Source organism: Trichosurus vulpecula, chromosome 3, assembly GCF_011100635.1.
Source record: "Trichosurus vulpecula isolate mTriVul1 chromosome 3, mTriVul1.pri, whole genome shotgun sequence".
NCBI classification, from domain to species: Eukaryota; Metazoa; Chordata; class Mammalia; order Diprotodontia; family Phalangeridae; genus Trichosurus; species Trichosurus vulpecula.
In genome coordinates this window covers 394,896,608-394,921,112 of record NC_050575.1, presented here as the reverse complement: position 1 = coordinate 394,921,112, position 24,505 = coordinate 394,896,608, and the positions used below count along the sequence as shown (strand labels likewise).

Genomic DNA, 24,505 nt, shown 5'->3' with positions numbered 1-24,505 from the left:
ATGTGTTAACTAGTTATCAGTTAATTTATTGATTTCCTACACTTCACACTTACTTTCCTATTTGAACCTTTCCTTTTCCATCTTTTAGCAAAAAGGAAGCGCTTTGTTTTCTATTCTAAAACACTCAGGCAAAGTACTATGGGCCCAAAGTCCCAAGGCTTAAATGAAATAAGACCAATAATATAATCACACTACAAGCACAGATTCTAACAAGTACTGAAAACATTGCTTTTGGCCCTGTTCCTCTGCTGGCTACCAAGGCCCACCAATCATCAGATGCTTCATTATAAAGAGGCTGCTAAGTGAGAAGGCTGGTGAAAATTCTGAGTTCCATTTTCACATTTGCAACTATCTACTTTTCCTCTTGAAGACAACTTTTCAATGACTTCCACAAGTTTATATGAAAATTGCCATTTAAAAATATTAATGAAAAAACTGGTATTAAATTTTCCTCCACATATCTTAAAGAGGACTGTGTGTTGCTTCTCACTGATCATCAACCAAGGTAACTTTAACAGGCAGTACTCATAACCGGACAGCAAATAAATGCAATAATTTAGCAAGAAAAATAACTGACCAGGGAATACCTGCAAATTATATTTGTGCTACTTTCACATCATAATGTGGACTTTTAGACAACGTAAGTCACCACAGGCACGTGTTAAGAGAAGTGGCTGATAGCATTCCAGCATTGCATTGTTTACAGATTAACTATGGATGATTTGTTACATTTGGTGTTTTTACAGCAGATACCTCAAGAGGTGTTTATGATAGCAGTCCCCCACTACTTGGGTAAGAAAACTCATCAGGCATTACCTTCATTACATCTGAATAGTTTTCAACTTAGTAAGTGAATTGAACCATTAACATAGGTAATGACTACCATCTTCAAGTATCTTAAGGGCCATCATATAAGAAGAGGGATTGGGAGTTACAGTCAGCCCAATAAGACCAAATTAGGAATGATGAGAAAAAGTGGTAAAAAGGCAAATAGAGAGGAGTGAGGAAAGGGAAAACTTCCCAACAATTCGAGCCATCCAAAGATAGAATGAGTAACCTCGGGAGATGATAGGTTCCCTTCTCAATCAAGGTCTTCAAGCAAAAGCCTTGATGACCAACTTGTTGGATACGATGTAGACAAGATTCTTGTTTAGGTACTGATTGGCCTAGATTGTCTGGATTTTGGGATTCTCTAGCATTTCAGGTCATAACTGCGGTGATAACTTGTAGCAGTGCTGTCCAAGAATCTGAGCAATCCATGTTTCCCGCAAAGTGCACAGGGGCAAATCGACCCCTCGCATGCAGTTAACTGTTCTCTCCATAGATGCACCATGCATCTGAAAAGCCCCTGAAGAAACTGCATCCTAAAATGCTTAGCCAAATGTCCCTGCCCCGTGTCCTGAGAGGAGGAAAGGATCTAGGGGAGTTTAACAAATAAATATAAATTCACATCTAACAGGGCAGTGAGGACATGCTAAGGTTAATCCCCTTCTGTCCCAGGGGAAGGGAAAGAGAGGACTAGGATTTGGATGGTTTTTGTTCTGTTTTGTTACAGAATTTAGTGAATTCTCTCCTCGTTTTCCCCAAGTCAGTTCTGGGGGAAACAGGTGGTGGGTGCCTCGACCTACCGTCATGATGAGCTTTTCGACACAGTCTGGGGCCACACTGTGGAGGTGGGTGAGGTGCAGCTGCAGGTGAATCTTGTTATTCAGCATGTCCTGGCAGAGCGGGCAGCGCAGCATGGGCTGCACCGAATGCTGAGTCATGGCGTGCACCCGAAGCCTGTTCACATCAGCATTACTGTACTTACAGTACGGACACTGGAACATCTGTACGAGAAGGGAGGGAGATAGATTCCAACCAGCACCATGCCTTCCTCCTCCTCCCTGCCCCTCTTCCCATCAGCACTGCTGAGATCAGCTGCCTGGGCCCCTGCCTCCCAAACTGGGCCGAGCTGCATGCCTCACCTGTTCTGATCTGGCCTCCTCAGATGTTTTGGGTCGCTTGGAAGAGAGGGGGGGCTCCGAGCTACTTGGGAAGGACGTACGCTTGGAGGCTGCAGGACAATCTGGGAGCTCCTTGTCTGCTTGGCTGGACGATGCTACGAGAGAAAATGGAAGCTATGTTAGAGTATCCGTGCCAGGCAAGCTGTAATGGGGTTGCTGCTGGGTGAAAACCAATATCCATTTATAGCGCAGGATTTCTTGAAAAACCAAGATTCCAAGAGGATGAACATCTAGGCTGGCAAACATGTTGGAAAGGAGGTGACTTTCTTCTCACTCTGTTAGTGCTTTAAGCATCAAAAGTCTAGGAAAGGAAAAGGTAAGGAGCTGGGGTACAAAGTCCTGGAAGGGGATTTGGGTAGCTCTAAGCTAAAAACACACAACTTGCCCCAGACTCCCCAGATCAGGATCTAAGCTCTTGCTTATGTGCATGTGTATATAAAATGAAATGAGAGAAGGTTGGCAAAGCACTCTGCAGAACTTAAATGCTGTTATTATTCTTATTCTGATTATTATCATTCCTAAGCATGTTGAAATGGCAAGTGGGTCTTTGTGATTACCACTAGTATTAAGATTCATTTAGGTTCACTCACCCACAGGGATTAGCCCTCCATCTTTTTGCCCCCAAAGCTCTGTACCACAGTAAAAGAAGTGGCACTCTAGAGAAAGTCAAATTAACAAGCATTTATTACGTCCCTACTATGAGACAGGCACTATACTAAGTACTGGGGATACAAAAAGAGGCAAAAGATAGTCCCCGTCCTCAAGGAGCTCCTAGTCCAATGAGGGAGATAATATGTGAACAAATATATACAAAGCAAGATATCGACAAGATGAATTGGGGGGGGGGGGATGGGGTGTGATGGGGTAGGCCCGGAGGGAAGGCACTAACACTAGGGAGTTTTGTTGTCAGCTAATAGGAATATTCTGGATTACATTCTAGTAGATGTTCTAGGGAAAAAACTCACTTGAATATTAGCTCTGAGGAAAAGCAACTCTACCCTGTTGACCAAATCCAACCATTTATCTATTCAGTTATTCTTAATGTGAGGGAGAACCATCTGAAATCTAGGTGGCAGAAAACAATAACAGGGAAAATACTATAGGAGTGGGTCTTGCTCTGGGAATAACTCGGAAGATTCTTTGACATGAAATCAACAAAATTAATTATTAACTCATAGCACATACAACTTCTCTACCATAGCAAGATACAAAAACCAAGATAGTAAGGTGAATGGGTGACTTTAAGTATGGACATAGAGAATCCCTAAAAGTTGGCTTTTTTTGTTACTCAGAGCACAAATCTTCCTTGCTTGACAGCTAAAAGTTTGAGACTTTTGCTATAACCAATGCCAATGGTCAAAGAAAAATTTCATAAAAACCATCCCTCTCACAGAGACACAGAGAGCAAGATTGAGAGAGCGAGAGCGCGCGTGCGAGGGAGAGGAGAGGAGAGGAGAAGAGAGAAGAGAAGAGAATTCCTTCTGGAGACCACAGACCTCATTGGTAGCTCATTGGGATTTGGCACTTGGGTTATAAAGTGAGAAAAAGCTAATTTCTGCTCTTTGGCAAAATTATGCTTAGTCTCATTCTGTTTAACCATCTTGCAAACACTTCTACTTTATGCTTAGCTCTGGGATTTGTTTTGACATGGACCCCAAGATGCTGTCTTTATGTACATGTACTTTAATAAACAATTTTAGAAAATCAATTTTATTCATTAAAACCATAAGGCCACAAAATATATTTTTTAAAAATGTTAAATGCAGGAAATATTCCAGGAAGTTGATGCTCTTCCCAGAATGCACATCTTGTGACCTTTAACCCTAGTATCTTGGTAACCTGGTCTACATAAGTTTGTAAGGCATCTATTATTTAAAAACTACAAAGACAAGCATATTACATGCAGACCCCTCCTCCTCCCAACACACACATTCATAACAGTACTTTAATCTGTCTCGAATCGACTTCAAACCCATTTCGCTCTTAATGGGAGTTATTCATTTTCACTTGAAAGGTAATACATGACTGCTGGATATTTAACGTGATGGATTGGCTGCCGATTAACTAGGTGCTGTAACATTCTAGGCTGGTTCCCCCATGGCCCACTTCCCATCTCCTATCCCCACTGCAGGCTTGATTGAGCCTGCAGAATCCTCTTTTTTTTTCCTGGCCTTTGGTGGATACAGTCAGGGAACTCTTGGGCCTTATTTCTTCTGTAATAGAAAACCTTTTACTGAGACAACTGGTTTACTCCAAAGGGCATCTCTTTTCCACATTGAGTCTAAAACAATCCTCTCTTTCTGTAGTGCTTCATTTAAAAATGGACAACGGTATTACCAATTTAAGTAATATGTAAAAGACTAAAGTGACTGTTTGGATGTCCATTTGTAGTGAACGTTGTATTTTCTCCTCCCATCCTTTTCCTCTCCACCACTGGTGAGGACTACAGGAGGAATTTGTTTAGTCTCTGAGCATGCAAAAGACTTGTTACAATTTCCATAGCTAAGACAACATGGGAATTTTGGATCGGCTCCCACCCTGTTGTACCATTCCCCTCCAAATTTGTTCTTGACCCCTTATCTGACCTGTAACACTCCCTTGCTGCTACAAGACTATGACCCAGCCCAGTGAACAGATGCCAGTCTGCTTTCTGCCTTCCTTGATGAAAGCTCATCCATCGACTGGTGATATGAATGAATGGGCACTGAAGTTAAGGTGGAGACCACCCAATTTATTTCACTTGACCACAGCAGACAATCCAATTCTATAACCTAGTAGAGACCTAGTCTCGTAAAATTAAAAAAAAGTCTACCCAACTTTCTTCTTTATACTCCCCAACCCCTCTCTACTTAAAAATCAAACGTACTGTGACAAAGTTGCAGATGTGGGAATGCTGGTTTCAGGAGCTGCTGCTCTTCTTCCCTTAGAGGAAGGGAACATTGAACTTCTCCCCCGCCCCACTCCCAACTTAAACCTGCCTGGGATTCCAAAGCTTCTTTTGTGGGAAGAAGCTAAGGATCCTGTATGTGTAGGCTTTTTTTCCCCTATAACATTAAACTCTTCCCTTCTTTCTCAGTAACAGAACCACAATGCTACAAAGTAAACTACGTCTTCTAGGGGAAAAGGCTTTGGGGTTTTCTCTTAAGGAAAACTAACATTCTTATCTGATACAACTGCTCAGATATGGGTTACTCTTGTGGCAAGTGGCGATAGCTACCCAGCAGATCTTTCATCAGCTAAAGTCAAAAGGCTCTCATGGACACAGGATCTCTGTCGAATCCCAAGTTCAAGCCTTTTTGCTGGTCCCCGGGTGATCACAGGGGAGTGGTTCCAATAGTTAGGTTAACTACAGCTGACACAGTCCCCTCCCTAGGATGACCTTGGACATTAAAATGTCAATCTCAATCAGGAAATGAGTCATCAGGGCAGAGTCAGCTGAAATCTAGGGGGAAGTTGCCCACCGGGCTTTGTGGATAGGATTTGTATTAGGGGACCTGGGATGGATTTGGATTTACTCAAGCTTCCTTGAGCTTCAGAAGACACAAGGTCTCAATATCAACTAATATTTCAATCTTTTCAGTCTCTATTTTTAATCTTTTGGATTTAAATGACTGTCAACTGAACTGGTAAATGGGGAAGAGAAAGTGACAGTTTACTCTTCTCTGTTAATCTTGTTGAGACATTTCTAAACTTCATTTTGAGCTCCAGGGGTGAGCAATGAAGAACACCCACTTTCTAGATCCATAGATGACTTGTCATTTTAACCACAGAAAGGCTTCTTATTAATACAAAAGAAAGAGACCCATGGAGAAATGAACATTTTGGTGACAAGCTATTCCATGTTTGGTTTCTACTTGACACAAAAAGCCACAAATGATAACTGACTGTGAAAAAATCTCAAGTCTTTGAGGCCACAATATTGTATAAAAGCATCAAGAAATGCCTGAGTTTATCAGGGTTGGTCATTTTTTCTCATTTAAAACAGCTCTGTCTTTTTCAGTAGATGTATTAAAATAGGAGAGATCTTTCATTGACCACATCTTGGGCTACTTTTGGTACTTCAGAAAGGATAAAAAATATGGCTGGGAGTCATGTGAATTCATGTGCTCTAAAAAGATTTTCTACTGTGCTGGTATTAGGTAAACAGAATATTATAACCTAATGAAATTCTGGATCAAATACACTTGGAAACCCAACATGATTTTGTGTTACAGAGGCCTGTTCAAATCAACTGCCAGAACACTATGTTTTGTTTTATTTATATGTACGTGTATGTTTTTGGTTTTGATTTCTGAAGAAAAGGCAATTTTACTTAACTTCTGTAAGGCGCTATACACATAAAAATCACTGAGGTAGCAAGAGAAAGTATCACCATACCCTTGGTCTGTAATAAAGAAATTTCAAAGTAGGCTCTCATTGGTGTTTTTCCAAAGAATAATCGCAGCCCTCCCCACCCCAAGTTTCCAGTCCTTTAACTGTAATAATCTCGCCAACGAAGGTGATGATAAAAGATTGTACTGATCTTCTTGACCCCAGATGTTGACTGGAAGCCACATAACAAAGGGCAGGATGCCTTATCATTTCTCTTAATATCCTTCAAATCCTAGGCAAAATAATTTTGTTTCAAGGTAATTTTAGGAGTCAATATATGACTTTCATGTTAGAGCCCATCACTGTTAATATGCAAGGAGTTTCAGTTTTCCAGATACCCTTTCCAGTTTCTATGAGGTTTTTAACTAAAATGTAGAAAATCTCAGCCTTGTCTGTGGTCACCTAAAAGGCCCAAAAAGGAGCCTATCACCCAAATGATCTGACACTGAAACTGGTACCCTATTATCCTTAACCCAGCCCTGGTGGTAGCAGGCCAGACAGGCAGATAATCTGGGCAGTGTGGTCTCAACAGTAAAGGATTTTGAGAATGAAACCAGAAGTGAAATGAAAATTTCACTCCCAGATTTTAGCTGCTTTTCCACTGGCTACTGGCTAAAAAAGCCCTTTCTCTTGAAAAGCTGCGGCTTTGTCAGAGTTGCCCATTTATCGTGAACAAAATGCATTTCTGCCTCATTTAGCACCCCCAGCGCTCTCTTCTAAGACGCCAGCCAATGGGAGCTGTTATCTCAGCTCTAGTCAATCCAAAGGAAAGTTCCTTCACTTTTGATCTCTGTGTTGCTGGGAAGTTTCTTCTCACCATTTCCTCCTCATTAGCGTGTGCCATGTGGAGGTGGTACTCACAAAAATGCTGACACTTTTCCTATCTGTAGCCCCAAAGTGAGTACCCAGAGGGGCCTGAGAAAGCCGACTGACATTTGATCCTCATGCAGAGGCCAAAGGCAGTAGCAACCACCCCCACTCCCCACTTCTGAACCATCAGCCTCTTTTAGCTAAAGTACCACTGACAGCCCCTCTGTCTAAACTTCCATCTTCCAACCCAGCAGCATAATGGAGGAGCCAATTAAATGATTATTAATTCATGCTACTTTCCGTAAGCCAGAGGTTCTCATCTCCCTGTATTCCGTAAACCAGCTTGCCACCTGCTCCAGAATTTACAGCAGGGTTTGATCTATCTCCATTGATTAAGGAAACACACACACACACACACACACACACACACACACACACACACACACACACCCCTATTTTCTAACATTAAAAGGTTGGGTAACTTTCGTACAATGTATACATTGAATCATCAGAGGAACTGAAAAGAGCCATTTAATTTTGTTATAATCATATTCCTCTAATATTTACTCCTCAAACAGAAAATCACGCTTGAACTTCCATATACCTCATTCTTCTATCTTGGGTGGTACAGCAGAAATTCATAATTTTCTGAGGATGGTTGTCTCCATTACTCTAAAGATGATGACTTTAACTTCCATCTTCAACAGTCACTATCTTGCAGAAATGTCATTTGAGGTCATGTTGCTCTTGGCATCATCACTAGAATTTCATTGTGATTTTAGCCCAGGAGGTCAGGTCTCCCTACACTTTTCTCCTAGACATACCTATAGGGAAACTTCTCAAAAGTAGAGAGACAGGTTAAAACCTCCTTCTTTCTAGTGTAGAGAATAACAGGCTTAAGAAGCCTACTTTGCTGCCATATCTGGTTTTAAATATGAGCGTTCCAATCAGGCACTTGAGCTATTTCAAAGAAAAACCATGGGACTTCCATGAATAAGAGGCAGGAATCCTAATGAGGGCCAGTTCTCAAACTGTGAGAACAAAGATGGAACCCGCTATTCAATGGCTCAAGCGGTGATGACAGAGGGCCTGTTTCTGAGTTTCTGTTGTGCTTGGTTAAAACACTTCTGCATTAAATGCTGTCACAATCCTACCACTCATGTGACCACAAACTGCAGGTTGAAGGATATTTTTAGGAATCATCATAGAAAAAGAATGTGACGATCTGTAGGATAAAAGAGAACACTGAGATTTTCATCAACGACAGTGAATGCAAATCCAGTGCTTTGTGCTAATGAGACTCTAAATACTCCTTTACAGAAGTCCCTGAAAACCTATAGAGAAATGCACACGTGCGTATTAAGTTTTGCTGTTGGCTTTGGAATCTCCTAATCAGTATCTGTTGTTGTTCAGTCGTGTCTGACTCTTCATGACTTCGTGGACCATAGCGCAACAGGCCTTCCTGTCCTCCACTCTCTCTCCAAGTCTGTCCAAGTCCATGTTGATCGTTGCCATGACACCATCCATCTTATCCTACGCCATTCCCTTCTCCTTTTGCTTTCAATCTTTCCCAATATCAGGGTCTTTTCCAATGAGTCCCATCTTCTCATTATGTGGCCAAAGTATTTAAGCCTCAGTTTTAGTATTTGACTTTCCAGTGAATAGTCTGAATTAATTTCCTTGAGTACTGATTTTATCTTTTTGTTGTCCAAGGGACTCCCAAAAGTCTTCTCCAGTGCCATGATTCAAAAGTGTCGATTCTGCAGCGCTCAACTACCTCTCACAGCCACACGCTGCTACTGGGAAAAAACATAGCTTTGACTATAGGGACCTTTGCTGGCAAGGTGATGTCTCTGCTTTTTAGTGTGCTGTCCAGATCTGCCACAGCTTTCCTTCCAAGGATCAAGCATCTTTTAATTTCATGGTTGCACTCTGCATATGCAGTGATCTTTAAGCCCAAGAATACAAAATCTCACACTGTTTCCATTTCTTCTCCCTCTATTTGCCAGAAGTCACGAGACCAGTTTCCATGGCTAGTCTTTTTGACATTAAGCTTCAAGCCGGCTTTCACACTCTCTTCATCAAGAGGCTTCTAAATTCCCCTTTACTTTCTGCCATAAGGTATTGTCTGCATGTCTGAGACTGTTGATATTTTTCATGGCAACCTTAATTCCAACTTTTGATTCATTCAGCCTGGCATTTTGCATGATAAACTCTGCAAACAGTTAAATTAACAAGGAGACAACATACATTCTTGTGGTACTCCTTGTCCAGTCTTACACCTATTAGTTGCTCCATGTTCTGTTGTTTCCTGGCCCGCATATGGATTTCTCAGGAGACAAGTAAGATGATCTGGTACTCCCTTCTCTTTGAGGACTTGCGACATTCTTGTACTCTCTTCAAAGATGAAGACTGCATCACGTCCATTTGTCCTGTGGGACTTGCCCCCATCAACACCAAACTCCTCCGCAGGATTCATCCAATACCTCACACTTGCTTCCTTTCTCATCCACACAGCCAATATTCTTCCTACTTCATATCTTCATCTCTTCTTACTTGAACAACCATGACAGTCTCCTCTCTGGACTCTCAGCTTCCAATTTCTCCTTTACATAGCTACAAATATCATCTTCCCAAAACTCCAGCTGGTCATACTCCTTTCCTTTCCACTGTTCCTTTTGCACAATTCTATTGTGCAACCGCCTGCAAACACCTACTATATACTTCTCTACTGTCCGTCCTCCGGATGACCCACAGATTTAATCTTTGGAGATTCTGTGACTTGCTTCCATGCAGCATCACTGGAAGAAGATCATTATTTAAAAATGGGCCTTCGTTTTTGGGGGAAGAAAAATGGGGTCATTAAGACTAGGCACAATTTCCCCAAGGCAGTCCAGCTCACTTTCTTCCTATTCACTTTCACATTTAGTTCACTGTCCATTCTCAGTATGTATCCAGCATCTGTACTAATGGACTAGCTCTACAGGGTGTCCATTCAAATGAATTTTGTAGTACAGACAACAGGCATTTTTCATTTACTTCTCACCTCTCCACACCCTACCCCTGTATACACAGGTAGGCTAAACTCTTGAGGGCTTATGGATTTCATTTAGTAGTGTCTGTGACATTCCTGGGCTAGCACACAGTACCATGTCATCTATAAACAGGAACATCCTGAGGCCCTCATCACCTATGCTGTACATTCTACAAGGAATCTCTCTTCCATTTCAATTCTGTGCTGGGCATTCTCAATAATGGTGGCAAACATTTGTCTCCCTGTTTTATTCCTTGATTCATATTAAGAGGGGTAAATACATTTTCTCTGTTGTTGTATTTTTCAAGTAATCATAAGATTCCGAGGCATTCATGGGAGATGCTTTGTTGGAGGACAGTCAGTAAGGCGGCGTGCTGTCAACAGTGAGTAGTCCGTTGTGTGATCATGAAGATTTCTGTAGAATACCATCTGTGAAAGCCTGTCTGTTGCCTTCTCACACCTTCATCCTGGGTGCCGCCCCCCATGTTGAGTTGATTCTTCTCATAAAAAGCCTTTGTTCAGATGGAGAAAGCAGGTGTACGGGTCAGTTGTGAGGAATGTTCTCGGTCACTTTTGTAGGGCAATGCTAAGGGAAGACGGGTGTTTTTTCTCTTCCTTGTTTCAGATACTTTGAAAATCAATCTCTCAACACCCCCAAAACTGTGTCACCTCCAGCATGGGGCTCATCTGTATATGATGAGTCTGGGGAAGCTGTTCTCCCATCTTTTTCCTTCAGTGCCTTTCCTAGCACATCAGCGGGCTGTGATGGTACAGTCAAATACGGTAAGACCACTGTCACTGATAGGCAAATTTTACATAAAAATCTTTATAGATGTTTTCTGGGTTTTTTTTTTTTGGTCCATCTACAATCTTTCCAGTTTTATCCTTAGATGCCCTTAGGATGATGCAGCACAATGGGTCTCTTATTATGGTTTAACTGTGACTTTTAAAAATTACTCCATAACTAAAGGGAATCATATACATTCTGATTTTTCACCTCCAACCTGCAAGTGAGACAATAGGTAAGAAAACATTTTGAAAGTTAAAAAGGATTTTATAATCATTGCTATATTAACAATACTATTACACTACTTATAATTCCATATGAGTTTGCTAGCTTTATACATGCCAGGGCAGCAGAAACAGGATCTTCCAGGTGTCTCATAGGAGCTCTTTCTGCCCTTTTTAGGACAAGGTGGTACTTTAGCACATTCCAGGTGACCAACAAATATGGGCTAATCCGGAGAAGTCTAAAGAGGTTAACAGTATCACTCGAATGGGTTTAGTCTTTTGTTTTTTTTCTCTCCAATTTTCATTAATATCTTTTAGCACTGTCTTCTGTAATGGTGATTTTTTTAATGGAAATGAGATACTCAGGTCTGACACTGGAAATGGGACAACCATAAAGTGGGATTGGTTCATCCTGGAACCAGAATTTTAGCATCTCAAATGTGGAAGGTGGTCGTTGTAAGTTTTGGGGTTCTCCATTCTAGGACCTCAATATATCACTTATGTTTCCCCCTTCAACAAAGAGTAAACATGAGTCTGTTTAAAAAGTCCTTCTATAAAAGTACAATTTTTAAAACTTTTCCCCCTTTTTGCAAAAGATACTTTATTGGAAACAAAACTTTAAAAAATTACTTATACACACAATATGACCAGGCCATCATGAAAATACTCCTTTAGCAGGAACTTTATTATTAGCTCTTGATATGGTCAGAATTTAATATGCCCACAACTATTTAAAAGGGTTTTTTTTTGAGTTCTTGTGGCTATTACAAGGCTTTTTTTTTAAATGAAGTTTATGTTTTATTTTGTTCAAAGGACCATAATTTCAAAATTGAAATAACAATGGAGATTTCTACTGTACATTAGCTGTGTACATGTTTTTTTTTTTTCCTTTTGGGGGGCAAACCTGGACTCTTTACTCACCATTTTAACATGACTGATAACTATAACAAACTGAAAGCTGTACAGATTTATATCACCTTCATATGCCCCTGTCCTGGAGAGGAATTTATTTTAACAAAGGAAAAAAATCTCACCACAACTAAACAATAACTCAAGTCTGATATCCCACGCAGTGTTCCATTTCCATAGATCCCCTTCACAAAGCAGAGAGGAGTACACTGCCTAATCTCTCTTTGAGGCTGAGCTTAGTCATCATTTCATAACATTCAGGGTTTTGTTTTTGATTTTGTTCATTTGCCTTCTCTCCATTTACCCTGGTGAAGTCATTGCATATATCATTTTCTTGGTTCTGCTTACTCTGCTTTGCATCAGTTCATATAAAATTTTCCTGGCTTCTCTCTATTCATTTATACTTATTGTTTCTTATAGTTCAGTAATATCCCATTACATCCATGTATGACAATTTGTTCAGCCATTCCCCAACTGATGGGCATCTAACATTATTCCTAGTTCTTTGCTACTACAAAAAAAAATGCTGCTATACACATTTTGGTACACAACCTCCTTGGGGTATATGCTTTGTCTGTGGATTTCTGTATCAAAGAGTATGGACATTTTAGTTCCTGTTTTAGCATGACCCCAAGTTGCTCTCCACCACGTTTAGAGCAATTAATTTACAGCTCCATCAATAGTATATTAGGGTACTAGTCTTTTCACAACTTCTCAGATATTGAGTTTTTCTGTCTTTTATTTTTGCCAATTTGTTAGGTGCGCAGTGAAACCCAAGAGTTGTTTTGATTTGCTTTTCTCCCATAATTAGGGATCTGGAACAATGTCTCCTATGGCTGTTAACAGTTTGCAATTCTTCTTTAAAGGGCTGTGTGTTCATATTCTGTGATCATATCCATGAGAAGTCTTAAGACTGGAGCTACTTGATTTGCTTTAATATGCAAATTAAATAGCATGAACCATTCCTTCCTGTAGTCACCCTATATTAGAAGGTAGTCTGGCAATCCTTACGCACATGTAATGGTGGGGAGGCAGGCCTGTGGTTTAGATGACTCAGCTGAGATGATGCCCTCATTCAGCAGGAGCTAAAAGTGAAGTAATAAGCATATTCCTTTGTAAGAACATATCCTAACTCTAACTCGGAATTTTTTTTTGTTACAAATTTGGAAATTTTGAAGACTAAAACCACATTTTTTTCCCCTCCCTCTCTCAAGTGTAATTCAGGACAGTGAAAGCTTCACTTCTAAATGATCATTATTCTCATCTTCCAATGAAGTCATCTCTGGTGGGGGTCACTCTATAGGAAGGGCAAACACTTAGGATGTCTTCCTATTTTAAGGAAGGGATTGGAATCTGTTGGTTGCTGACTCCCCTAACCTTGCTTGTCCTCTGGGGACAAAGGTCACACTTACAAAAGGCTAGTCTGCTCTACAAGATTTCTACAAGCAGTTAAGCTAAGGACTAGCACATGGTGCTTGAATCTGCAGATGTCACAAGGTAGTCTGATTGGGAAACTAGACCTATGATCAGGCCCTCTCCTAGGAGGTATTGGCAGCTGGATCCAGGGGGATTCACTTGCTTTTAAAGCATTTTATATCAGGCTATAGAATCATTCCTCCAGAGGAGACAGCACAGGCCTTGACTGGCCAGTGGCTATCTCCCGCTCACTGCTGGGGATGATGTAATCCCAAGCCTACAATGGAGGCATCCAACAGCAATGTTCCTAACACTAGACAAAGTGATTCTTTTTCCTCTCTGAAAAGGCTACCTATAAACTCAACTTCACAGCACCAATTAGTGTTATTTTTTACTATTTTTTTTTTATTTTGCCAAGTCAGAGAGAGAGAGAGAGAGAGAGAGAGAGAGAGAGCTATTGAAGTGGAAGTGGAGCTGGGCCATCCTACTGAATGTCAACAAAGATTTACTAGACATCTACTATGTGTGAAGCATTGTGATGAGTACCAAGGGCATGAGGCTTAAAAAAAACCACACCCTCCTTTGGGTTCTAGTCGCAACATGGGATTGTGGCACATCAGAGTACTTGGTACAGTCAGGATGAGACAGAACATGCATTTGGTGGGAGGGGTTCCCTCATAGTCACTCACCAGCGGTATCATCCCAATGTAATTTCAATGAAGCTAACAAAAGATAGAATTTAAACATGGCTTCACAGAAAGGCCCCAGAATGTTCTTGGTTCCAAACTTACAACTTGACAAATCCTTAGAATAGCTATTAAATCCTGAGATCATGTGAGAGATATCATGGTAGAGAAAAAAGCCCTGGGTTCAAACCCTGCCCCGTCACTGGATTAGATCTTATGTAAATCACTTAACCCTCTAGACTTCAGTTTCTTTTTCTATAAAATGAGGGGGTGGACTAGACGGCTCCCCTTTCAACTCTCAATCTATTAGTCAATGAATTTATGAAAATAAATCCTCCCCCAAAGTCCAACTCCAATGCCTCACTGTGGTGTAGAGGTGACTCTAGGTTCTTGAAGGCTGACAACAGAGCACCAATTCTGGTGGGTACCATCACCTGGTGATGGACTCAAGTTGTAGTATCTGAGGACCAGCCCAGTCTTGTTCATGGTTCACTATTGCAAGGTTGATGGAACATTTTTTCCAGGCAACTTCTGAATGATCCCCTTTAGAAATTTCCAGAGTTTAGGATTCACATGATGAACAACTGAGGGTTTTGTCCACTGGGGGAGAAAACATTGTCCAAACCTTTTGCCAGAGTTGGAAGCTGGAATGATTTCTTCTGCTCTTCCAGACTCACAACACTGAGGGCACAGAATCATTTGCTCTTGGTGTTTTGTAAAAGTACAGAAAGCGAGTGTTATGTCCTTCAGGACTCCATAAACAGAATCCTAGAAATTCCAATCATTTCATCTCTTTGTATCCATTCTCTAATTCTCAGATTGCCAAGAACCCAAAGTCTAACCTTTTGCATAATTTTCAGGTGGTTCATTGAGCCAAAAAGCTCCAAGAGGAGTTTTAGAACTAATTTTGTTTCAGAGCTGAGTGGCTACGGCAATTTCTAGGATGTCCTCAGAAAAATGGTGGATGGAATATTTAAACTCTTCTTTTCCTGTGGGTGCCAAAGTTCTGCATTTATCCCCCACCAACAGGAATCAGGCTCCCTGAGATTCCCGATGGTATTCTTCCTCTCTTTTTCAAGAAGGAAAGCTAATAACAAACAAACCAACAAGAAGCTGTAGGAGGTTACCAGGAGAGCCAGACACAGAGCTCCCTTCTTTTGTAGGGCAGCACAGAATCACTAGCTTCTACCTTTATCCTATCTCTTTTGCCACTGCCACAGCCAGGTGTGGACCTGCATCACCTCACCCCTCCAGCCTCCAGCCTCTCACCACTGCAGGTTGTCCTCTACTCAGCTGTCGAGAGGACCTTCCTAAAACCCAGGGCCAACCACATCACGTACTCCTCCCATTCAATCAAAATCAGTTGTTCCCCATTGCCTCCAGGACCAAATAAATAGAAAACCCTGTCTGGCTTTTCAAGTCCTTTCTAACCAGCCTCTTCCTATATTTCTCTTCCATCAGTGCCACTGGCTTCCTCTCTATTTCTAGCACCTCCTGATGATGTGTATTTACCGGCTGTTCCCCATGCCTGGAATACTCTCCTTGCTCATCTTTACCTCCTGGTTTCCTTCAAGTCTCAGCTAAAATTCTGCATTTTGCAAGAAGTCTTTTCTGGTCTTCCTCATTGTCAGGGCCCTCTCCACTGTTGCAACAATTCAGCTAGTAGCTGCTGTTGGGGGGTAAAACCAACAACAACCAGCTCACAGAACACTGCAAGCCCAGGTTCTTTTGATCTGCTTTACTAAGGAAAGCATCATCAAGGGGTTAACAATCTTACTTTAATCCAGTATACCTATATCATTCACTTAGTTCAGGGAAAAGCCAGCAGCCAGAACTTCAGAGCAAATACAAACAAATTGCAAACATCAACAGACAGACCTTGTCTGATTCAAATCTCAACGCATAGTTACCAGGGTTTAACAAAGTCCGAACATCTACAAGCTGGAGGGCTCTTAAGTACAGCTGCCCAGAGTCTCTACATCGGCACACCACCAACAGTGAGAGCCCTAAGCAAATAGCTCTGTCTTCCCTTTTGATGTACTCTTTAGCCGTCATCAAACGTCATCTGAGTGACCAGAACTTAAGCTCTTACTATTGGCTCTGGAGTTAGCAACTCCCCTTAGGACCCAAAATCATCACAAAAATGCGACAAACCCACGTGGTCTAAAAGCCTCTGATGTCACAAACATGTCACTCAAACCCATGTAAACTAGCCTTTCCCTTGAGGCAAAGAGGTCATCAAGGACTCCTAATTTAATCAAGGAAACAAAGGCCAAACTCTTCAAGGGCACTTGGTTGAATAAGTGCTAAGAGCCCATCTTGATTCCCAATATACCCACCCCCAAAACTATCTCTACTTTATTCTGTACAGATCTTGTTTGGACACAGTTGTTTGCAAATTGCCTCCCCATTAGAGTGTGAGTTCCCTGAGAGCAGGGGTTGGTTTTGCTTTTCTTTACATACCCAGGCACCTAAGAAAAGCCTGATTTTGTTTTTGTTCAATTAAGCCTATTGTTTTAAATTCTATCACTATTTCCTAGCCAATAATGAAAGTAATTTGCATTATACACTAATTAATAGTGTAGTCTGGTAGAAAGAGCAATACACGGAAGACTTCAGGAGGCCTAGGTGAGATTTCTGCTATCATCCATTGAGTTATCAGAGAGACCAGGCTTTCTGCCCTGCAGCCCTCACTGAGGGGAACAATCGCTGTGGAGGAGGGGTCTCCCTTTCTCACTACCACCAACTGGCACCCAAGCATCCTGTAAGTGACAACACCACCCAGACCACCCATCTTGCTTCCAGCCCCACGCTCACAGCCATGTCCTGGTGAGGCCACCTCTACAGAGATGCAACCTAGATGCACCTCCTCAAGCAAACAGAGCTACAGGAGTCCCAGAAAACAAAGTTCCCACCACCAAAGTCCTCAGCACTGTCAAATGGTTCATCAGAAGTGGATGTGATTTTGTCTTTTCACTGCAGCGTTTCTGTAAAACCATGAGACTTTTCCATCTGACTTGTAACTGACTCACCTCCTAGAAAAGCTGTCTCCCTCCATCAGAATGCCAGCCTCTTAAGAACAGGGACTGTTTTGTTTTTCAATTTGAAACCCCGGTGCTTAGCAAAGAAGGGCTTAATAAATGCTCATCCATTCATTCGCATTCTCTTGATTTCCTTGCTTGCAAAAGACAGATACCATCTGCTCCAATAAAATAAGTATTAGGATAAGCAAAGTAGCCTGCTATTCTCTCAGAAAAGCAAACTCCAGGTATTTATCACTGATATCATTTTTGCTCCTACTACTATCATGGCTTATAAAATGCAAATTCAGAAAGTCAAGTCATTTGAGAGCTCTTGGCATTCCAAAAAGGACAGAAATCTACCCACTTCTATTTTTTGCTTCCTTATATGAAAACAATCCAAAGGATTTATTTTCTAATTGTGAGATAGATTTCAGCCTGCAGTACATCTAAGCAGCCAAGATATACAGAAAATACCTTGGGGAAAAAGGGGTGGGGGTGGTATGTGGAGAAGAGTGGGTCCTGTGAAAGCCAGCACAGCCTCATAATTCCCAACTGTGTATGAAAATGAAAAAACAAAACCAGCTTTCTTTGTTTGTAAGAATGTGAACCCCAAGCGGGCCCAGAAAAAGCAGACATTTAGCACGTTCTTTCACATATACGACCTTCAGTGCCAAGAGCTTGTCTCTGAGTACATAGGGAAACAGGTGAGTAAGGGAGAAAGTAGGTCCACAGAAGAAGTGGGGTCCTACTAGATTCCGCCTTACAACAAGGCTGTGAAAAATTCACTGATTCAAAGATCCCTAAAGTTATCTCTGGTCAGTTGAACTTTCCCCATCCTACAGTGATACTACATCACGTGATGACCTCAACATCCCAAGCCTGAGGATGGCTGCTGCCAGGGGACTACAGTTATTCTCAGTTCAGTTCTACTATTCTGGGCCCAAACACAGTGAACACTTTCTGACAGCTTATCCATATCCTAGAGGAGAAATACCATTGGAATGGAGAAAAAAAGCTAGCTGTCAGTTCTGTGCCAGCATCTACAGAATGCCTGGCACATAGTAGGTGCTTAACAGTGAATGCTCATTCGCTAACTGAATTCATTTCTTAGCCTTTTTAGGCAAAGACACAAATGCTAGAGTTGGAAGAGACCATGGGGATTCAGTTCAATCTACTTATTATAAAAATACGGACATTGAGGCCCAGGGAAGTTGTGACTTATTTAAACTTTATAGCTAATTAATGTCCTGGAGAAATACAGAACCCAGGTAGGCTTATTTCTAGTCTTAATATTCTTTCTACTTAGACTGCTTTCTAATCCTTTCTAGATTAATTTAATGGCGGTCATTTTTTTCCCCATCTTGATTTTTCCTTTTTGTTTCTCTCACAGATTATATTGTGGGCGTTGCTATGATGGCGCACCCACACATGCCCAGCCATACGCTAGGTGGGGATGCCTCCTGATAACAGACTTTTAACAAAATGCATATGACCTATTTCCTAATCTCAGTAATGACAAAGGCACTAGGCCTGTAGGAAATATTCCTAAATGGCAGGAGCTATACTCTATACATTTATGTTAAACATGTCAAACCTGATGGAAATCATGCCTGCCAGCAGCGTACTCCACAAACACACTTTTCTCTAACAATTTCCTAGATCTCTCCAGCCCATTAATACCTTCTTTAATAGCAATCTACCATGGATTTGAATCAGGGACGCTCCAATGCACTAATTGTTCCATTAGGTGAGCATCAGGGCTTTAAAAAAATTAATAAAATAAAAGTAAAATCCCTTTAGGCCATTTCTCCAGAAATAGCACAAACAAGAATCTCAGTCAGGATCAAAACAACAAACAAAACAACTGAACAGAACTGCTCAGAAATCTCAGTGTCATTTAGTTGGATTCCTTTCTGTTTCCCGTTTTTAACTGCCACATCATTTCTCTCACCAGGGATTTCTTATCTCACATGAACCTCATTAGGTCCATCATGGGGCTCTTCAGGTGAAAACCAAAACAGTTAAGAGGGTACAAAGACAATCATTTTGCCATCACGTTTTTTTTTCCAGTTCTATTTGCTCTCTAGTTATTGGTTATAAAGTATCATTTTAATTATCTGTTATGTAGTTTCCATCAATTAATAATTGATTGGCTAATTACTACGATAATTGTTGTTCATTTGCTGACACCAGGGGTTTTTCAATCTACTACTCACACAAATCTACTCTGCGGAAAGATCAAGGGGATATTTTTACATCTCAACCAGCAAATAGAGGGAAAAAGTTTGCTAGAGAAAATGTCTGCACACAAAGGAAGACACTTCTCTCTAAAGAGCATTTCCAGACGCTTGGCTCGCCTGCGGAAATGTTCCATGCTTTCTGTTAACTTTGCCTGTAATAAGAAACAAAGGGTAGCTGCCATTCCTATCAAGCTTACTATGTGTCACTACTACTGTTACTTCTAAATTTCACACTTGCAGGTTCATCTTTCAAGAGATTTCAAGGAGCTTTGCTGACAAAGACGACAACCCGAGCAGACCTGGAGAATTTTCAAGCCACCAATGGATTATCAATCCGTTGGGGGCGTTGTCTCAAACTTCTCCTGTACTGCCTAGTACAGCTAGCTTGTGCTTCCACCCTGGAAAGCTGAGGCAGAACAAATGAGGTTAGAGCTTAGTCAGACCTTTCTCAGGGAAGGCATAGGTCCCTGAGAGGAACAGGCTATCCACAGTTCATAGTAGGTGAAATGTCAGCAGGGATCCACTAACCCTCCAGGCAGCCCTCTGGGAACTGGCCAGCCTTCACTTGATTCCTGACAGACACACCATATGCCTTGATCCATGTGTTAAGACATTTCAACTCATAGTTAGCATAGGGCAAATGTGGTTAACTTGTGTCTGCCTGTTCTCTAGACTTAGGCCCACAATTACAATGAAAACTGGGACTCCGTCTTCAGGGATGTTGAGAATCACTGTTTTGGTTTCTTCCCTCACTTGCTAATAAGGCAGTACCTTAAACAAATCATCTTTTGAGGACTGACACTGTCATGCTTCCCTAGGAAAAGTATTCTCATCCTCTGCTTCTCTGCTTAGGCCCCCAGCACAACCCCCGATTCTGTATCTTAATCATATAACCTTATTGTGCACTCCAACATCTGCCCGCTATGCATGCCACCCCATCCCTGCCCACCATCAGTTCTTCCTTTGCCCTAGTCACTGGGAAAGAGGGAAAGGGAATGAGTATTTACATAGTGCCTACTATGTGCCAGGCACTGTGCTAAGGGCTTTACAAATATTATTTCATTTGATCCTCACAACAGCCCTGCATATTATCATCACCCCCATTTTGTAGTTGAAGAAACTGAGGCAAACAGGTTAAGAGACTTGTCCAGGGTCACATGAATGTTTAAGACTGGATTCAACCTGATGTCTTCCTGACTGCAGGCCCAGCGTTCAATTCAGCTGTCTCTAAAGAGGTGGTCCCTTTTCCATTCCAAGGCAAACCCCTTAACTTGTACCTGTGATGCCATTTCCATCTGTGCATCCTCTTAGAGATTCTCATCAATTATCCCCACTTTCCCATTCTCAACTTTCCCCGTCTATAGACTTACTTCTTTCCCACTGCCTACAGCCACGTCCAGCTCTCTTCCACCATTAAAAAACAAACCAGCCCCAAACACCCAACCTTTCGGTCGACTCTGTCATCCCTTCTGGTTACTGTTCTCTTTCTTTCCTTTCATGGTCCAGCTCTTAGAATGAGCCTGCCTACTGCTCCTCCTTGACCACCTATTCATCCCTCACCCCTCTTGAGCTTTTATATCAGCAGAAGTCTGACTGGGTCACTTCTGCACCTGAAAACCTTAAATAGCTTCCCACTGCTTTCAGGACAAAAAGATGAATCCCTCAGGCTCCTATCTACCTTTCCCATCCCCCCCTCCCCCCCTTTTTTTTTGGCATCATACCATTTCCTTACAATACCCTACCTTCCCTACATCTGACACTGTCTTCTACCTCCATGTTTTTGGCATAAGTCATTCCTGGGCCTGTAATGCACTACTCCACCATTATCTCTTTCTCTTAGAACCCTTATCTTTTCCAAGGCTTAACTCAGGTACCGCCCTACTCACAAGGCTCTTCCTGCTGCCTAGTTATTGGTATTCTTTCTCCAAATTAGTTTATGATCACCTCTCTCTGCACACGTTCTATTTTCTTTGGCAGTGGAATGTAATCTCTTTGAGCACAGGTACTCTTTCTTTTCTTTTTTTTCCTTTACATCCCCATATAAGGAGCATCTTGTTTAACAGCATTGGAGGCAAAGAAATGCTTATTGAACGGAATCAGTGATTTCTCTATTTCTGAAAATACTCTGGATTCTGGATGGTTATAGTTCAACCCCTGGTAACCTGGCTTTTGATCTCATTCTACAGCAACCACTATTTCCATGGTGATCAATGATCCAGAGGCAAAATCCAACAGCCTTTTCCCAGTGCTCATCCTCTCTCTCTCCAACCGCTGGACTTGGCAACGAGTTCTTCTACCATCCCCTTAGTATCCATGACAATGCTCTCCCTCCGCTCTCCCTACTCTCCCCAGCCTTCCCTTTCAATCTCTTTTGCTGGATCATCATTCATGTCCTACCCCTGAAGCATGCATGTCCTTGAAGGCTCTTATATTTATCTCTGTGATCTCATCAATGCTCCTGGGTTCAAATATCATTCCACAGATGGCTCCAAAATCTCTATTCCCAAACCTAATTTTCCTCTGAATTCCAGTCCCGCATTACAAACTCCTGGCCAGATAGCATACCTTGAAAGTTCCAATCACATAATACCTAACTTAATTTTGTTCTACAATTTCAAGCTTTTTAATTCTTTAGAGTAGACCCAGAAATGTGGTGTTCAACTAGCTACAATATATTCCTTTCAGACTGAGTTGCCTGCCTCTCATAGTTCTCTTTTCGGGGTTAAATAGCCGCGATCCCTGCAGCCTTTTCTCATAGGCCGTATTTTCCAAGCCTTCATTCATTTTCATTGTTCTTTTCTGGACCTTCTCCAAGTTTCTATATCTGGTTTAAATGGTGAAGCCCAAGAATGAACATGATTTAAGTACAGTCCTGCCTGGAAGTGAAGCAAAGTCCTGACCAATGCTGGCTAAGAAAGTGGATTTAAAAAAAAAAAACTCAGGACATTACTATATTAACAATGGTGTGCAATATGAATTAGGATGACCAAACGAAACTTTTTTTGGCTTGACATATTTTCTTTTGTTGTTATGTTTTTTTTTTAAATTTAAAAGCAACTTATCAGTGTCTGCTCTTCTGTTCCCCCTTTCCTTCCTCTCAGAATGTAATGCTTCTCCTTAGTTTTACCTTCTTTTTTCCTCAGAACAGAGATACAGCTTTTGACACCTGAGTTTCTCCAGAAAAAGCCTTCATTCTCCTCTCTTAGGCTTAGCCTTATCACCTTAGATTCACCTAGCACCTCAAACTGGGAGAGTGGGGATATAAGGCATTCATTCAACAAATATTTCATCAACAAATTTTTACTATGCCCTTACGGGTGAAAAGTACTATATACCCTATCCTAAGCTTAGTATCAACTCTCTTTTCAAATCCTGCAAAGAGGTAAGGAAGAATAAAGGTCTTTACTGTTAGCCCAATATCAGGAGTAATAACAAAGAAAACTGAACAGCATCTAATATATGCTAATAGATCTAATATAAAAATATGAATATCTATTAATATAAAGGTATGTATATTTATGTAAATGCATTTATGTAAAACACACATATACACTTAAAACAGTGTCAATTCAGTATATCTATGATGACTTGACAAATCCTAGGCTACCCTTTTTCTCAGTTGTTATTATGTAGTTTACAGTGTGGGATTCAGGTTCAAAGGGCAGCCAAGACCTACCTGGCCACTTGCCCTGGTCTTTATCGCCTCCAATTTCTGGATCTTTAGTGAGCTCCTCTGGGTCAGCAGCTGCTTCACTGGGTCCTTCGGCATCTTCAATCGATTCTTCTGAAATAGAACCAAAAACACAAACGTCAATTTCTTTTTTTTAAAAGAGAAAATCAAGGTCTCTCAACAGCTATTCCAAAGAATTGACAAACAGCCAAAACAGAGATGCCGATGATTCTGGCCCAAAACAGAGATGCCAATGATTCTGGCCTGTTGTGCCCAATAGGCTGAAATGCACCAGGAGGTATAGAATGGCTCAGCAGGACAGTTCCGAACAGAATTGCTTCTCATTTCAAAAGCAGGAAGGTAGGCTGGGATATAGATGAAAATAGGTACTTTTGCGTACATATGAAAAAAAATGTATTTCAATGAAATAAGATATTTGAAGTGAGAAAAATCAAGCTTGCCTAAACAGCAACCTGTCCACACTCCCATAATTAACAAGTAAAGCATTCATATTAGAAAACATAAAGCCACCGTAAGCCCATAGATTCTGAGCTACAGTGGACCTTGGAGGGTCATCAAGTCCAAAGTCGTCATTTTAAAATTGAGAGAACTGAGGCCCAGGAAAATAAAGTGACTGGCTCCAAATCAACCAGGACACGCCAAGAGTCAGAAGTGGATTTGGGGTCCTTTGACTCCACTGCATCACACTACTTTTCATTTGGGCCCTTTCTGATCTCTAGTCCCTGCAAGCCTTTGGACTGTCCCAGATCTTGGATTCCTTATATGCTCCTCTGGGTTCTCTTTTCACACATGGGACAATGTGGGACTTTCGGACGCAGCTGCAGTTGAAGAATCAGTCTTAGATTTTAATCAATGACAGCCATTCCAGAAATTGTTCTGAAAATCCACCTTCTGGCCTGCAAATAATCACTAGTACTTAAACCACTACTAAACTCCTTGAAAAATAAGAATGAAAGTTTTACCTAGATTTTTTTTTTCCTTTAAAAATGTCAGCTTCATACCCATCACTGGAAATAAAAGAAATGAGAACTATTGTCTTTCCTGCCCTCCTAACATGAAGTACTACCTTCTGGGCAAGTAGTCAAATGGTTATTTCCAAGGCTAGGTTAAAAAACAAGGTAGAGAAAGGGGAAGGGTAAATGTGGAAAAAAATGCTGAAGCTTTGCCCCCGAAGAAAAGGAATATGAGAAACCTATCTAAATTAAAAGAACAAATAACAACAACCAAAACAAGTCTCACTGAGTAATTTATCTTCCAAAACAAAGCAGAGATGACAATCAAGTGCTGTCCATCACTTCTTTTGTGGTG

The 24,505-nt window shown here is 41.3% G+C and overlaps 1 protein-coding gene across 1 annotated transcript in view; it reads right to left on the bottom strand.

Moving 5' to 3' along the window:
* Positions 1-24,505, bottom strand: part of ZFHX3 (zinc finger homeobox 3) — a 207,055-nt gene that overhangs the window by 43,320 nt on the left and 139,230 nt on the right. Inside the window, exons 5-7 of the mRNA XM_036750070.1 lie at positions 23,183-23,290; positions 1,968-2,101; positions 1,629-1,829 (exon numbers count right to left, since the gene is read on the bottom strand). Of these exons, the coding sequence (XP_036605965.1) occupies positions 1,629-1,829; positions 1,968-2,101; positions 23,183-23,290 (443 nt within the window). The remainder of the gene's footprint in view (positions 1-1,628; positions 1,830-1,967; positions 2,102-23,182; positions 23,291-24,505) is intronic.